The sequence below is a fragment of the Syngnathus typhle genome, linkage group LG11 (assembly GCF_033458585.1).
Source record: "Syngnathus typhle isolate RoL2023-S1 ecotype Sweden linkage group LG11, RoL_Styp_1.0, whole genome shotgun sequence".
Lineage (NCBI taxonomy): Eukaryota > Metazoa > Chordata > Actinopteri > Syngnathiformes > Syngnathidae > Syngnathus > Syngnathus typhle.
In genome coordinates this window covers 13,601,363-13,617,983 of record NC_083748.1, presented here as the reverse complement: position 1 = coordinate 13,617,983, position 16,621 = coordinate 13,601,363, and the positions used below count along the sequence as shown (strand labels likewise).

Here is a 16,621-nt window from a genome sequence, read left to right as displayed (position 1 = left end):
TAATTTATGGGAAAACTTATTCTGATGCTCCAGAAGAATGGAGAACTGTCAAAATTGCCGTCAATTGAAGCCATATGTCCCCCTTTTGCTCCAAAGCGACTTTGACGCCAGTGCAATTGAAGACCTACACACAATGTATAATGTACATGTTTAATAAATAATAAACACTATATTGAACATGTTTCCCTCATATCAGACCTGGGTCAAGTCGCAAAAAACAAGACACTTGCAGTATGCTTGTGTTATGGTGTGGAGGGCTGTGCTGTTCGCTTGGCTGCCTGCATGACAAGTTTAAACCTGCTGTTCCGAGGATAGTCTCTTCTCTGGCTGCATTTTGTTTTACACTCTGCGTCATTCGATTATTCCCAACCATTTTTATACGCAGCCGGCAGATGGAATGGCATTTGAAATTTTTGCATAATCGCAATCTCTCAGTATGTAGTAGATTTCCTTGGCCAATTCTTTTCCTTCCTTTTGAACAGAGAAGTCAATTAATCACCTTGCAGAGTGTTTCTATTTGTTCTGAAATATTCTTGCTCCAGCACGGATGCCAGAGGGCATATATACGCTTATTACACAAATAGATCTTTGGAGTACTTCTCCACTCAGCAAGCCTAAAATTGAACAACCCAGTTAGTGATCTGAAGATTTTTGCAAGTGTCTGTTTGAATGAGGCATCCTAAATTTTGCAAAATTTTGACGGGTTGGGAATCCGTTTTTTGACCCAGGCCTGCCGTTATCCGCATTTCATGCGGTCTCTGGAATTTGGCAAAATACTAATAATTTACTCTGTGCAGAAGTCCTTTCTTTCGGCCTGGTCATTGTCGCCACGACTTGCGGCTGAGCACGCACACGCAGGCCACGTTGATGCGTATGAGCCGCCACGCCACCAGGTTCTTAAAAGACGTCAACGCCCGCACAAACGTGTGCGAGTTGGTGCAGTGGGAGTTCCAGTGTCGGGCGTCGATGCCCAAGCAGCCCGAGTTGCCTTCGTGGGAGCTGTGACACGTGGTCTCGAAGAAGTACTGCTTCTTGTTGACGTTGTTGATGTTGACGTCCGGCAGCACCGTCACCTCGTTGCCAGAAATGTCCGTGGCCTTTGTTTTGTTGCCCACCCACACGCTGATGCTCTCACATACTGAGTACACGCCTCGGTGCTGGGGCTGGCCCGCTCGCCGCCGGCTCCTGCGCTCGCCGTGGGACCCGGCGGGATCACCGTCGGGCGGCCCGGCGCTGAACAGCACCCTGGGGGAGAGCCTGCGCCGCCTGTTGAAGACTTTGGTGTCCACTCGCGGGGCGGCGGCAGCGTTTGTGTCCCGCCGTTGTGCGTTGGAGGTGCCTGACTTCTCCCCAAAGGAGGCCACGGCCTGGGCACTGAAGAAAAGCAACAGGACCAGCATAGACGACCTCATGGGCACACCACCTGCGGGGGAGGGGCAGTGAGCTATTTCGGCTGACGTGTACGTATAGACCGGAAAGCCTAATGACGGCGTTATTTTCCGAAGCTTTGCAAATGTCTTCACGCTCCAGCACGGCAGTGGCCTCTGGCTCTCCGACACAAGAGTTTGTGCAAGTTTGAGTAGCTCTCAGCCTCATTTTTAGACCAAAGACAAACAATCCAAACCACCGCGAGCGAGTGGGCCAAACAGAACAGTCCTACAAGTCAAGTTCCCATAAAAGAAACTGGCAGAAGCGGTGAAATCGCCACAGACCCATGTCGAAAGGATGCTTTTTGTGACACTCGGGTAATTGAATGTGACTGAGCAATGCCTCCGAGGTAAGCAGAGCTGTGCTGTCATTTTTCGGGCTTCTTACCTTTTCAGAGTCCGCTTGGGAACGGAAGCGCCTCACCGCGGCACCTAGAGGATGCGAATGAAGCTGCGTGCTGCACTTGGGGCTCCTGCCATGTGGCCCCCGTCCAGCCCACCTCGCCTCGTTGGCCTGCCCGCTGAGACACAAGACAGGCGGAACGTTTTTTTTAGTGCCCTCATAAACATACTATAAACACATTGCTAGCATCATCACTGGAATTTCACGGAGCAAAACATACCCAAGCCTCAAAAACAGGTTCGCTTCTCTGCTGGCCCAAACACGACCAGAAGCTACAACCTAGTCGAATATATATATAGTATATATAGTATATGAATATTAAAAAGCTGAAAAGCGGTCTGCCATGCATGCCTGTTAAGTATGCCCGCCCGCCCGCCATAGCGACATGATGGATTTGGCGCGGCACAAAACGCCGCCGCCTGATGATCCATCCCAATAAAGAAGACATCTTCCTTTTTAGTTGTGTCACCTTGCCGTGGGAGCAGGCGGAATGTTTTCATTGGCCTGTCACACGACGCCCGCCGACAGACCACAACAGTCGTTTGTCACGACCATCCGGCGTCTCGCCTCGCCGAATGCGCGGCAAGACAAGCCGAAGGGGGAATGTAAGCCGTTGTCTTACCCTGAGTAAACGGGCCGCAAATCTACCTGACGATGAACTATGCACCGTGGCACATCAAGTGTCCTGTGCTTTATTGTGACGCTTAGTCATAAGGGTTCCAATTTGGTCAATCACGGCAATTATTAGCTGAATATGCAATTTCATACGTACGCTCAGCAAAATCACAGAGCATATTCCAGCATCATTTTCGGCAAGCGAAAGGTACATCCCAGATTGGTTTTCAGGCAATCCCAGGGCACAATTTAGAATCTTCAGCGGAATTGTACATTGTCTGACACTCAGCCGAGGTTGAAACACAGAATTTTTGGATGCGAAGCAGATGGATGTGGTAACAAACCCTCAATCAGGTTCACGTATGTCATTATTTGTACAGTAAGAGAATGAAGTTGGTGTCTAATGATGCCACGATGAACATTTAATTCATGCTCGCTAGTATTTTATAAGCTATGGAATGCTGTGATGTGTTAAGTGTGCACTTCTTCTTACCCACTATGCTGCAAAAGAGACTTTTATTCAACCCAAATGTGCCTCGCAAGTGACAGCTAAGGAAACCTTTATTGTGTGCTCTTCAAGTTAATTTCCCAGTGAATTGTGAGGAATTTAGCGATATGTAAATCTTGTGTCCTCTACTTATGTTGGCCTCCTTGGCGACGGCGGAAGGTCGTTCATCGAAAACAGACGTCTGATGAGAAAACGTCTTAGTGGTTTCGTAAAAAGACGCAAAAACGTCCAGTCAGCAGTTGCTTCTCGACTCGGCGGATTGCAAGAATTCACCAGACCGGGCCGTGCACCAGTGTTGAGCTTGAAGGCCGTGAGTGACAACTTCAGTCACCCAAAAACAAATTTGTGATGGAGGACTGCATCTATCAAATGTTTTGCTATTTAGATTGTATTGAAAATTCACGATTTGGATCATACCAAAAAAAAAAAAGTGCCATTCCTAACTCATTCCATTTCCTCCCTTTAGTTACCTGTAATGTATTCATTTAGGCTAGACAGCGCTGCTATCACCTTACATGCTTATGTATTCAGTATGTGCAATTCTTTTCGCATTATACAGAGAGGGTGGCATCGACCCAGTCAAATTGCCAGTATCCAGGAGCATTCAATTCCTCGAACCACTCCAATCTTCCGTAATGGATGTGAATCCTTTAATTGACGTCAGATTGTCTGCGGAGATGGAGAAGAGACAACAATAACAAAATAAGATTTTGTAAATCTCAATTTGTTGCAATAGCAAATGGTTTGTCTTTTGTTCCCCAGGGGATTTTTCTTCTTTTTGACCTTGGTCTCTACGTTTGATTGTCAGTTTTGCTTTTCAGTACAATGAGACCGACTAATAAAAAAAAACCCATCTGCCAACTCCATCAATGCATGCACATTCAGAACGCCAAAATGAGAAGAAAAGCCAAGCAAAGCTGCTTGAGCGGAACCACAAATTGCAGCTTTGGTCAAAGCTGAAGTTCGTACATGTTTGGGAAAATTTGTTTTGGAACATAATTATTATCACAGCGGCACAGCAGTGTGCGAGTGATGTGAGCTTTGGTGTTGTTTTCTTAATTAGAAATCATGAAAAAATAAAATCCAGGAGGTAATGTGTGTTAAAGGCAAAAAGAGGGATGTCATCATCTGCAGAACGTTTTGCCATCCTTTTAACTGTCAGGGCAAATGTTTTTTCTCGCCTGTAAAACGAAGTACCTGGGACATGTCTTGTCATCACTGATAAACTGTCTGATGATGATGATGATGATGATGCTTTGAATATTCCACGTCTTCGGTGAATGTCAACATTCACTTTTTTTAATGAATGAATTATTATTTTACATTATAGGTACTTTTGAATTGGATGTATTTATTCTCTTTGAAATATTTTAATTATTTTGCTCTGTATTTTATATCTAGCATGAGTCTGCTGAATAAATGGAAATATAATAAAAAATAAATAAATAATATAATAATACTAATATAAATATCTATAATATCTATAATAAATATTAAATATTTTAATTATTTTGCTTTGAATGTTATCTATATCATTGGACCGTGAGTTTGCTGAATAAATTTGCATTGTGGAGTATCACTTAATGCAATCAATCAACCAATTTGCCCTTTGCAGCACTTAAAAAAGGATCCTAACTTTCCATCCAGATTCAGTGACAGCTGTGATATGCAGAAGATCTGAAGGTAACATCTGGATGAGCATGGCAGACATTTTTTATTTCTTTTTTCTCCGCCGTGTAACACAATACACTGCCATTGTGACTGGTGTGATTTACAATCTGCAAAATTCTCCTAAGAAGACTCGGCACTTCCTGTTCAACACACACACACATGCGTATGGAAATCTTTGAAAATGCATGCTGTCAGAGATAAGTAAAACCAGCTCTCCAAGGAATGTTCCATAAGGCCACAACAGCTTTTTTTAATACGGGTTGACATGAAGTATATAATGAGTGTCAATGACCAACACATGAGGCACAGTTTGACTTGCTCACTTAACGCAACGAGACATTCCACAATTAAAAAGGACAACGACTGCATCCCCCAATATTTTTCCCATCAATGGAACGTTTTCTAGGTTGTCACCTGAGCTGAGCAGAACTGCACACCAGCATGCTTAGGAATTCAAAGCAATCCCATCCAAAGCTTCCCTGATTGCAGTCACTGGAAGGCACGACGACTTCCGTGGCCAGAAAAAATATTAACGCTAGCTTCCAGGAGTTGGTCGTAAGGAATTCATTTTTACGTCATTGTGTTCACCCCGGGCCGTCGTTGCAGCATGCCGGTCCGTAGCGTGCAGGCCGCGCCGCGCTGCGTGCCGGCGTGCTGCAAACACAATAAATCACAACATGTGTTTAAGAAGCAGGCAGTCTGGGGGAGAACAAGTGTCGAGCAATTCTTTCTTTCACGTCTCCCAGTTGGATTTGTGACGATTGCCAGGGTGAATAGTTTGGACTTGCATGTCGCGTTTTAGTTCTCAATTGTGTGTGTGCGAGGGTATTCTTGTAAAAAGAGAGCCGTGCCTTTTTCAAAAGATGTGGCGGTTTGCCTCGGTGGAGATCTTAGGGTTGTTTCTCAAAATCACCTTTTCTCGAGGGACTACCAGGAAACTAATAATCGACCCTAATGACCCATCCTCTCATCTGATTGGCTATTAGCTCACCAATCATTTCATTCGATAGAGGTTGACTAGGAAATGCAAAAAGAACAAAAAACAAAGCCACTGCAAAAAAATAACGGCGTTATTAAGTTCAGCAAAATGTTTCTGTTTACTTTGTTATGACTATGAAGGTTTTGCTTATGCAGGCATTTTACGTCATGAGACTCGGCGTTTGGACGGAATGACGGAAGCGTGCGTGGCCACCCCACTCAAAAAAAAATCTACAGCTACGCCCATGTGAGTGCTCTCTAACTATTGTCAAATAAATTTGACAGAATAAATCAAGTGAAGCTGTTACTCATCTCAGTCGATCGGTTCTTATCTTCAAATCCTAAACGATAAGCCAGACGTCGACACGGCTTTGAGTCGTGAGTCAGAGGTTTGAGTGTGTTTTTGCGTGTGTGGTCTCTCTGCAGCTCCTCCTTAACGTAGTTGCGCTCTCTCTTCACTTGTATTTGATCTGGATTCATTAAGAGCCAAAAACATGTACAACGGTATGCGAGGGGGTGGTGAAAGCCTGTGCAAAAGATTCCCGGAGAGGAGCGAGAAGTTTGCAAGTTGCAGTCGTGTGCGTTCCTCTCACGCCGTCGCGCAGAGAACGCCAGAGGCTACGAGTGATGACGGGACATGCCTGCGCGGAAAGCTTCCATGCTTGCCGTCGTCGTTCCAGGTTGGCTCAGTCGGCCAGCGGAGGAGGGCCCGACTCCTGTGATTGTTCATTTCCAAGGCCGGGGAAGCAAAACAACGTCATTATCATCCATAATTCGCATTTTGCCAGTCATCGGAGTGTATTGTTGAGAATAGAATTGAACATGTGTCATTCTGTCATCTACATGGTGGGTGCTTCTAAAGTGCCATGCAATCTTCCGATTTGCTCCCGAACAGCAGATCGAAACAATCAAGTCATTCCAATAACCCAGGAATGTTAAAACAGGAACTGTTGGGACTACTTGTTGCTTATAAAAAGGTACACATCCGCCTTCTGCAGATGAGTTTGTGGTCTCAATGCCCTGAAATGACACTAAGGCCCCGAGAGTGCCAACCCCCAAAAAATCAGTAGGACCAGCTGCGGTTCAACTTTTCTCCATAAACATCTTTCAACTCAAAGTGCCTCCAGCCAGCATTAGTCTTAAAAGCATTAGCAAGAATCCCTTTGCGTAAACAGTGAGCTCACACATGTCCGATGAGTAAAGGCCCCTGTCACTTTGCCTTTTTTTCTCTTCAGAAGCATCCTCCCAAGCGGTGGGTTTACCTGTAGGCATGTTCCACAATGGGTGGAGGATTTTGTTCGTTTGTCTGCCTGGGCAAGAATTCACATGATCCGTTGCTCATCAGGGATATGGGATCAGTGTAAACAATCAGTTGTCCATTACGGTCATATTCGAAGCAGAATTTTCTGGAAATACAGAAAAACCTTGGATCGCAACGCTAATTTGTTCCAGGGGAAGTGAAGCTGAAACGTTCCCAAGCAACAGTACCCCCCCATAAACAACATCAATACAGTACAGCAAATGCCTTTTAATACAAAAAAAAAAAAACGACTCACTTCAATATGTTTTTTGGATGTTTAGAATTCTTCCCACTCCACCCAGAAGAAAAAAAAAAAAGAAAATGAATCAAGGGGCCTTTCTGAGTGTGGTCGTGGGCCGCCAATTGCGATTTGCCTTGTGCAGGGGAGAGCTTGCATCTTATCCCAGCTGTCTTTGGGAGGGGAACAATAACCGTAAACATCACAAAGCTATTCCAGGGCTCATGCTTTCATCTCAATATCGGCTTGCTGAACAAAATCCATCGCATCACTCAGTGCTTAGACCTCATTAAAACCACTTGACACATTATTTGACAAGTCATCTTCAAGCATCCCTTCCTCCGCAGCTGTGCAGGCAAGAGAGGAATTCTGCCAAAGCCACTTAGGAGCCACTTGAACCCTCAACTGACTAAAGTTTCACAGCCGCTTTATAGTTTCCGCTGCGGAGGAACAATTGGATGGCAACACGGTGTCACCGCCAAGCTGAACCTTTTCTTGACACGCTTCGACTCTTTGCTGATCGACCAAAACCAAAGAATTTGCTCTCCTGGTACGTTTTCTTGTGGAAAAATCGTTCTATTAACCAAAATCCTCAAATCCCGTCCAGACCTCGGTGTTCTAAACTGACTTTTGCTTTCTGAACAAACTTGAAAAATAGTCTTCCTGAACCTGGCTACCATCTGCAGGAAGGACTCCATGCTTTACTGCGCCCTTAGGAAGATGATGTATGCATGCAAACTATGAAACACAATGGACAGGTTGTCATGAGGACCAAAAAAAAGCCAGAGGAATGGATTTGGAGGAAAACCCTGAGAGCAAATCAAATCCTCCATCCAAATAGTAGCAAGTCTTCTCCAGTATATAATCACCTGCTATTATGACAAGAATGCAATCATTCATTTGCTGTGCTCTGATGCATAATTTGAGGAAATTCCCCTGCAGCTACCTCCTTGTTTCCATGCCAACATACCACACAAACCCAAGAACTCTGTAGGATTTTTTTGTGCACTTCCACAGAAGTGGAGTGCAGCTCCGCTAGTGGCCACGGTGTAACCTGATGAGCCCCGCGGGCAGCTCCGCTTCAGCAGTCTCTCTCTCTCTCTCTCTCACTCTCTCTCTCTCGCAGGGGATGGAGGTTCCCCTCTGAAGCTGAGCCCTCACAAAATGTCTCAGTAGTACAGTAATCATTCAAATCCCCTCAGCAAACACAAAGGCAGGAAACATAACGAGTGTGCAAAGTTGACAAAGCGCTCTTCTCTAAAATGCCTCCTGGAAAAAGTGACTTTTGTTGCATTGCAATTTTCTGTAGTAGTTCAAATTAGAAAAAAAAGTAGTCTACCTCTGCAAAAGTTGCTCTTCCAGAGGATTATCGAAATATATTCCAGTTTGCGTCGGCAGGATGCCCGGGAGGAGACGAGCGCATTCTTTGTCATTTGTCCCAAACGTTGCTCCCAGATAACTGCACTTGTTGGAAACTTGTTCTGATAGAACAGCAAGACTCTCTATCGGGTGTGTTGTGAGGTCCTAGTGCCTGCCTTTTTCTAAAAAAAGAAAAAAAATGTTGATGGCCCGGCCCTACCTGGCTGGGGCAGACTGCGGTACTGGGAAATACTTTCAAGACAATACTTTGCAAACCATGGGAGACTTGAAATATTTCCGTCCCGGCCGCATTATTAAAGTGCCTCGTAAACATTTGCGCTCCTTAATTGCTCTATAAAGGTCTAAGAGGAGCAATGGGTGCATTTCACACGCCAGTGAGCGTAAATAAACGCCGAGGAGGCCCACCGTTGTGCACAATCAGCAATAAAGCAAAAGCAAACAGAACCATCGTGGTCATCTGTTGATTGAAGTCATCTTGGACGTTGGATCGCTTGTTTCGAAAGAACCTCTCAAACATGCTGAGATTTTCAAAGCTCGGATCGTTCTTCTTATTTTTCCTTTAACTCAAACATGTGCACTTTTTACGAAGTTGCATGTAAAACGAGAAAAAGTACAGTCATTCTCAAAGGAATTCCTCACTGGAGATGATGGTGAGCAGATGTCTCACCTTGTGTGTGTGTGTGTGTCATTCAACCTGCAGACCAAGATTTGCATTCCAACTTTACAGATTGGATGTATCATTGGAGCCAGCGCTGGTGAACTTACAGCAAATATTTCGACTTTCAAACATTAGGAAAAAAAAAAAGAAAGCGGTCCTTCATGATTAAGGGCGTTTATGGGATTTGGTTTCACGCCGTGCGGAATAGCGCATGTGTATGATCAGTGTCCGTTCCCCGTCGGAGCCTCGCTCCAAGGTCACTCCAAGGTCAGCGTGGAGTCTGTGATTTATTCCTCAACAGCGAGACGTTGGCAGCGGAGAAATAAATGCGCCGCTTGTGTTTGCACTGATGTCAGCGGCCTCGCACATCTGGAGCCAAATGGGAGCATATGGATGCCAAATCTGTTTACCACGTTACGCAGCGGGATTAGCGCCGCCGCCGCCCCGGCCGCCGCCGCCCCGGCCGCCGCCGCCCCGGCCGCCATCGCCCCTGCCGCCATCGGCCCTGCCGCCATCGCCCCTGCCGCCATCGCCCCTGCCGCCATCGCCCCTGCCGCTGCTTTGAATGAGGTGCTTGCGACGCTAGAAGGCGTCTAAGACTCCTCTAAGCCGGAAACTTAAATGAGCCAAGGCACAAGATTTACAAGTGGAAATCCAGTAAATCTCACGGCAGACCGCACCAAAATAACTAGTCTTCCTATCGGGTCTATGGAATAATCCGAATTACTCACGATGGAGTATTTTCACAACCGATTGTTCCATTGATTCATCGAATACAATGTTATTGTATCCAAACATTTCTTTCCCGTGCAAATATCTTATTTTGATTCATCACAAAAGATAAATTTGTCCGCTTTCACAAAAGACCAGAGAAATCAGACAATTATTATTTTGAAAGCTTGGTATCAGAAGGTTTGGAACATTTTTAATGGTTTTTTTTCTTCAGTTTTCTTTCCTTGTATTACTCCTCAGTCTCATTCTCGCTTTTATTTCCTTTCCTCCCTTTGAAATCAAGCATTCATTTGGGTCCTCTGCTTTCTTTGCTTGTCCTCTGTCCATCTCTTTCCCCGCTTTTACGTTTCCCTTCTTCTGTTCCATCTTCCTTTTCATTGCTCCTCCCTTCCTTTCGCTACCATTTCACTTGATGAAGACATCTATGAGACTCCAAATAAATCAATAGATCTCCGCTTAGATGTACATCGAGAGGAGTGGAAGCCGTTGTTGCTCCCTTAGGTTTATGATCAAGGTTCACGACGAGTACGATTAACCTTCTTAAATCAAGCACACAACTCTCTGTCATCATAATGCCAGTTCCATAAGCTGAGTTTTGTCAAGATTGCAAGCGAGTGAGTTCCTCCGTCAACTGGTGCTTCCAACTCGTAGGTGGAGATGATAAGGGCCAGATGTGGATTTTAGACTCTCAGCCTGATCGGTGGTGCCAGAGTAAGAAGGAAGAGAGGATGAATTATTGAAGAGTGCATTGGATGCCGCTTTCATAGTTCTCCGAATTCTACAGAGTGACCTGATGTGCTCAGACGTCATCCAAAGCGTGTGGCCTTTGAACTCCTCCCCCGCTTCCTAGCCCAGATCAAGCCCCAGGCAAGATAGCCTTTTTTAGGGGGAAACCTCCTCATTGCATCAGGACAATGACCGTGTTGTGTAGGACACCACGTCTGCATTGGATCCAATTTCCCGTTGAGTAATAAGACTCCAGAATGGCAACATTTTAACTTCTATAGAGAGAGAGAGAGTGTGTGTGTGTGTGTGTGTGTGCCCCCCCCCCCCTAAACTTGCAGAGCACTGTCCTTTTTGTCTCGTCTCTCCGCAAACTATTCTGAGAAACATTCAAGTCAATTTTGATGTCATCAATTCGATATCACGACATATTTAAAGATATAAAATGGACTTTATCTGATGCACTGTAGACATTAATGGATCGATAATGTCCCATGCAGTCAAAAAGCAGCGGTACAACCTTCCTGGAGGGATTTTTATTTTCATTCGTGTTATTCCAGCCCTTTTATGGCTCTTTCCATTATTCATTAGCTCCTTTGTAGAAATGTTAATTAGCTGATATTGGCCCCAGCACGACAAAGGAGATCATGCACGTCCTGCTTCTGAAAATGGTCGACGAAGCATTTTTAGCTTTTAAAGAAAAATACTGCTCACTTGAAACCAATATGCTTGATGCACACAACATGAACTCCTTGCCATTGTGTTGCGGTCACAAACTTGGATGCAATGGGGGAAAAAAAAAGCATTAAATGCTGCAAATGCGGGGGCCAACAAAGTGTCTTTTCCTTATGCAATGAAGCCACAAAGCCACAAAGTGCCCCGTATACATTACACACAAGCCCATGTTGGGATTTCTCAGGACTAAGAAATGTTCTAATTTGCAAAACATTTCGCTAAGGAGAGGGTCAAAATGTTAAAAACAGCTCTCAGGCTCATGCAATCTCACTTACTCTCAATACAAGCATCAGATAAATGACTACAAAAAACAAATTGTTATTGTTAAGGTATAATTTTGAATCCATCTACAGGCCGGGCCGCATTCAAGTGTGCAGGTGAATTTAAATGTCAATTAAAAAAGTCTATCAAATTGATTGTGTGACCCTCACTCAGGACCATTTCATGAGACGAGGTGAGCACGCGATTGCCTCAATTCTAACACGTGCAATCTGGAAAAAGTTCAACCAGAAAAAAAATGGATCCCTGAACTTTTGATGTCATTTTCAATTAAGCGTGCTGTACATGTTTGGTTCCAGCAGGGTTGCTGCTCTGTGGGCTTCCAATTGAAACAAGATGGTTTCAAAAAAAAAAGATTTAGTCAGGCGGAGGGAGGGAGGGCAGTTCAATCTCTCTTCTGCCCCCCTGTGGATACATCCTACAACTCCTTTGCAAGCAGTCATCAACCGTCAGCTCTTTCAACAAATGTCATTTCTTTATATTATCATCCTTCACTGAAGTGATGTCAACTAAATGAATGACTGCCAACAATAAGCAACTTAATTGTTTTTTTTTCCCTTGTAATTAGGGTTGAGTGAATCTTTAATGAAAAATCTCAACAAGAGACTGGGTTCACTCATTGTAAACAGCAAACAGCTATTTGGACTTGATTCTTCTCAGGAACCAGATCGAGTTCAATAACTTGCATGAGACATTTTGACACGGTAATGTTCCTTGCACACAGTTCACCACCACCACACCTCTTGTTTTGATGCCTTTGGAGTCTCGGAGGGACGAGTGACTGAGCAAGTACAGGTGAGCTGGGGTGTCCAAGCGCTCATTAGATGCCAGAGCAAATGAATCCTCGCTGGGACTGAGTCAGCGTGCCGGGCCAACAACAACAAGAGCGGACGTCGCCCGTCGGAAAGCTCAAAGTTGTCGCCTGATGAGGCTTTCTTCAACGAGGCGTCGTAGCATATTGTCGGATGGATAAAAAGGCAGGCCTCCGGGCAAAAAGTGACTTTGCCGTCTGGAATACATTCTGCTTGCCGTGATTGCTGCGCAATTGTTCAGTGGATAGTCCCTTCGGCTTTACGTACGCTTATCCATGAGGTATCACAGCATAGTCACGGAGTTCATATTTAGATCAGGCCGTGGCGTGAACATCTCTTGGAACCAACACAAAGGTCATTTGTTTAGTCTTTCAATTCATTCCCACTCGCTTAGGCGGCGGGCTCCACACATCATGGCTGTCAAACGTTGCTCTTGTTTGTGGGCGTAAAAATCATCAATTCTGTGCGGGAAAGGATTCGGAATTTTGATGACATTAAAGATTCAAATCTCAAGCGCTCCTCGAGTTTTGCATCATACAGCTTGACGAGACAAAAAAGCTCAAAACACGGCGTGTCCTGATTTGGAGTCCCTTCAGGGAAATCCCATATCCGGATAAACTCTTTGGCATGGCCGCCGTTGAGAGCGGAAATCCTCATTATGCCAATTAAATCTCTGCATCAACACTGGCCGCCTGCTCGTTTGTCGTCACTGGGGTCTTTTCCCGCTCCGTCATCATCTCCGCTGACCTGAATGGCCGGCCCACGGCTCCACGTTAGTAAACATTTCAATGCGGGCTAATGTTGGGGTGCAGTCATGGATACAGTGCAGTAAGTGCACCTTTAAGGCGCCTCATTTGGGATGAAACGAAATGACAAGACTTTCCTTTGATGACACGCTGCTGCTGCTACACACAAACACACCTCATTAGCAGTCGTGTTGTTGTGTGCATGTGAGAAAGTGCGTCTACATGAAAGCAAGTGGGTGAGCAGTCCGCCTGGATTTTCCTTTCCTTTGGTGCCAAATGAAAGTCCAAAAAGTAGGATACCATGCTGCTTTGCATATCTTGCCTCTCTGTATGTGTGTGTGTGTGTGTGTGTGTGTGTGTGTGTGTACATATGTGCAACTGTCACACACAGCCGACTGTGAAATGTGTTCAACTGTTAATTTTGCAGGATGTTAGCTGAGGTGGCATCATCAGCCGAGGTCCCGCCATGCCGCACCATTAGCGCCGTTACCGTGGTTACTGTTAGTGTGCCGCGAAAAAGACTTTCACATCATCTGTTTGCAACAGCTTTCAAGTTGTTTTACGACAGGCTCTTTCTTTCTTTCTTTCTTTCTTTCTTTCTTTCTTTCTTTCTTTCTTTCTTTCTTTCTTTCTTTCTTTCTTTCTTTCTTTCTTTCTTTCTTTCTTTCTTTCTTTCTTTCTTTCTTTCTTTCTTTCTTTCTTTCTTTCTTTCTTTCTTTCTTTCTTCTCCCGAAAAGGGCAATTCACAAGGGATAGTGACCGAGACCTGCTACCAATAAGGAATGGGAAAACAATGGCTAAATGTACCCCCCAAAAAGTTCCTAATTAGCCCCCTGTAAGAATGCACCTGTATTGGATCTCATTAGATTGTGGCTAAAAAAGAGGACACACTTGGTTCACTAAGTTCTCCCAATATTTTGAGTCCAAGCTTGAGCAAACGTATGTGCGCTGTTTATTATTGCACCAACAGTTTGGGTTGTTTTTTTGAAAGCGAGCCCTCCTTCACGCCGCAATTCCCGCACCACGGACGGCTTCTGCCGTGCTGCGATTTGGCAGGCGACGAGGGTCAGCCCATCTGCTCCTTTGAAAGGCGTGCGCTTCACACACTTCCAAGTGGTGCGTGCGTGTCTCACGCTCACCAGAGGGAGGGATTCATTATCTGCGGAGAAGGAAATAAGGCAGCAAGGCAGCTTCCTGCACGGGAATATTACACTGCGTGCGTCAATTCGAACCATTCCACCGAGTGAGTGAAACTAATTTGATTACAGTGGGACCTCCCAAAGTTGATTGACATCTGTCAACTTGCGAGTACTTCTATAAAAGGACTTTTTGAAATCATATTGAGTCTTTTCATTCCGGACAAGAAGCAAAATGATGCTATCAGGGTAACGATTTGTAGAAAATAAACAATTCTCAGCGCAATTAAGTTTGGCTAGATGATTTCCCACATGACCTCTCATTGCACATTAAGCGGTTGGAAATCACAGACATGAATGGAGCTAAAGATGAGTTGCCTTCAAAAAGACGCGAGTGCTAAAAGGTCAAACTTGCATCGTATGTGCTATCTGGCCACTTTAGCAGCCCAGCGGCTTCCAGACTAATCAGAGGTAACGGCTCTCATTTCACCTCGGCCCCGGCCGCGTAAAAATGCTTTTTGCGACCTTGGCCTTCACCTTGCCTCGCGGCAGCTCATGGTGGGAGCGTGTAACGATTGGGCTCTGGCATCCATGTACGAGCGCCCAATCGATGCCATTCTCTCTCTCTCTCTCTCTCTCACTTTTATTGATTGTCCAGTCCGCCACAGCCACACTGGACGCGGCCAATAAATCCTTGCCCTTTGTTACTCAAAGAGCGGGCTGAGACTTGTCGCTTTTATAGACAATACAGGCTAAAGGCAAGACCCTTAAAAGGGTCATCTAACTTATTTACATTCGACGAGATAAGGTAAAAAAACGACCCAAATGCTATGCTAATAAATTACTAGTAAGCTGAAAATCAATCTAAAGATGTTTGCAACACCAACTCGTTCCGGAGGCATGTACTACATGTCGTGGAGCAAATGCTACTCTGAACTTGTGAGATGATTCAAGTTGTTAGATCGTAACCAAGAGAGTTTCCTCGTATTCCCACTTTTGAGTTCATGATGAATATTGCATTGTTTGTCTGCTTTTGTATCTCATGTAATCCTCATGAAGTTAAAAATACCAAGTCGTGATAAAGTGCCAACATAAGGTCTTTAGCTACATTTCTCATCTTGGATCTCCTTCCATTGTGCAAGTGTAGCTCCTGTTAGAAGCAGAGCACACCAATGCTAACAAGTGTGCTCGCCATATATCAAGTCGGAGCGGGCCTGGGGATTTGCGGAAGTGGTAAATAACCAGTCGGCGCTGGAGAGCGTGGGAATTTACAGCCAGCGCTGGCCTAAAAGAGGCTGGATGGGAATCCTCTGGCTCTCTGGTCCCCCGTGCATTCCATCTGATCCGAGCGCCACTCCTCCCTTGCCGTCCGAATGTCCCCAGACGACCATCAATCCTTTCAGTCCCCAGTGAAAACGGAATTTACTCGCCGTGTGGACTCAGAGCCCTGAGCCGCAACACAGGTCCAGACGCTGTAAGCTGCCATGTTTGAACCGAGCCTGACCTCAATAAAGTGGGAACAGATGACCAGCGGCCAGATAGGGTTGTTTTGCTGAGGAAAAAAATAAAAATAAATGCTTTCCTTCCAGGGTCTTGGAAGCTTTTTATCTGGACATAAGTAGCCTCGCTTTCAAAGCGCATACACACGCACACACGTATAGTGGAAGCCTACTCCACGTAATCCCAATATGTAACATCATTCATTTGCCAGTGGGAGCACGTCATACAAAGTCTCTAAGTCGACTTACTCCCGCACAAGCCAAAACGGAAGTTATGTAACATCTTCAACTCAAACTACGTTTCACTTAGTGTTTTGGTTGCTGTGGAGACAAACTCAAAAGCAGTTTTTTCCAGGGTTGGATGTTGTATTGTTATTATCTTAAAAAACGGTGTACAGGTGTTGCTCATACCTTGTTGGAGATGGAGGAAGAGAGTCACACAAAAGAGCCAATCCAAATTGTCATCTTGAAGAGGTATAAAAAACAGTATTTCTACTATCTTCTTGGCTAACTGGGATTGATTGAGGCAGACTGCCATACGGGAGCAGCCATCTTTACCTGGTCACCTGGTCTCACCTGATCAGGTGACCAAAGGCTGTGTCAAAATAAAAGCCCAAGGCCAGCAAAATGTAACCAAAGTTCAAAATAAAGGTCCATGATAAGATCATAAAAATAGTGAAAATAAAATTAACGATCAAATTCTGCTTTTATCTTTCAGCAACTCTACCAGAAAATGTAGCAGCACTGCTCTCCGTGTGTTTATTTCTGTTTTGTTTATTTT

At 44.9% G+C, this 16,621-nt stretch overlaps 1 protein-coding gene across 6 annotated transcripts; it reads right to left on the bottom strand.

Moving 5' to 3' along the window:
* Positions 1-136: 136 nt before the first annotated feature.
* On the bottom strand, positions 137-16,403 carry ngfb (nerve growth factor b (beta polypeptide)). Of its 6 annotated transcripts, XM_061292141.1 has the most exons (5): positions 8,480-8,616; positions 5,039-5,278; positions 3,469-3,622; positions 1,816-1,948; positions 137-1,423 (listed from the first exon to the last, which is right to left on the bottom strand). In XM_061292141.1, exon 5 carries the CDS (start codon positions 1,410-1,412, stop codon positions 819-821), a length of 594 nt encoding a protein of 197 aa, XP_061148125.1. In that variant the 5' UTR covers positions 1,413-1,423; positions 1,816-1,948; positions 3,469-3,622; positions 5,039-5,278; positions 8,480-8,616; the 3' UTR covers positions 137-818. The 6 variants fall into 6 exon arrangements, with proteins under 6 accessions (XP_061148125.1, XP_061148123.1, XP_061148126.1 ...); XM_061292139.1 differs by having other exon boundaries at positions 3,469-5,278; XM_061292142.1 differs by lacking the exon at positions 3,469-3,622.
* Between the last annotated feature and the right edge of the window lie 218 nt (positions 16,404-16,621).

Excerpts from the sequence above, each read along its gene's own strand:
- ngfb (XM_061292144.1), bottom strand. The coding sequence starts at position 1,412 with ATGAGGTCGTCTATGCTGGTCCTGTTGCTTTTCTTCAGTGCCCAGGCC.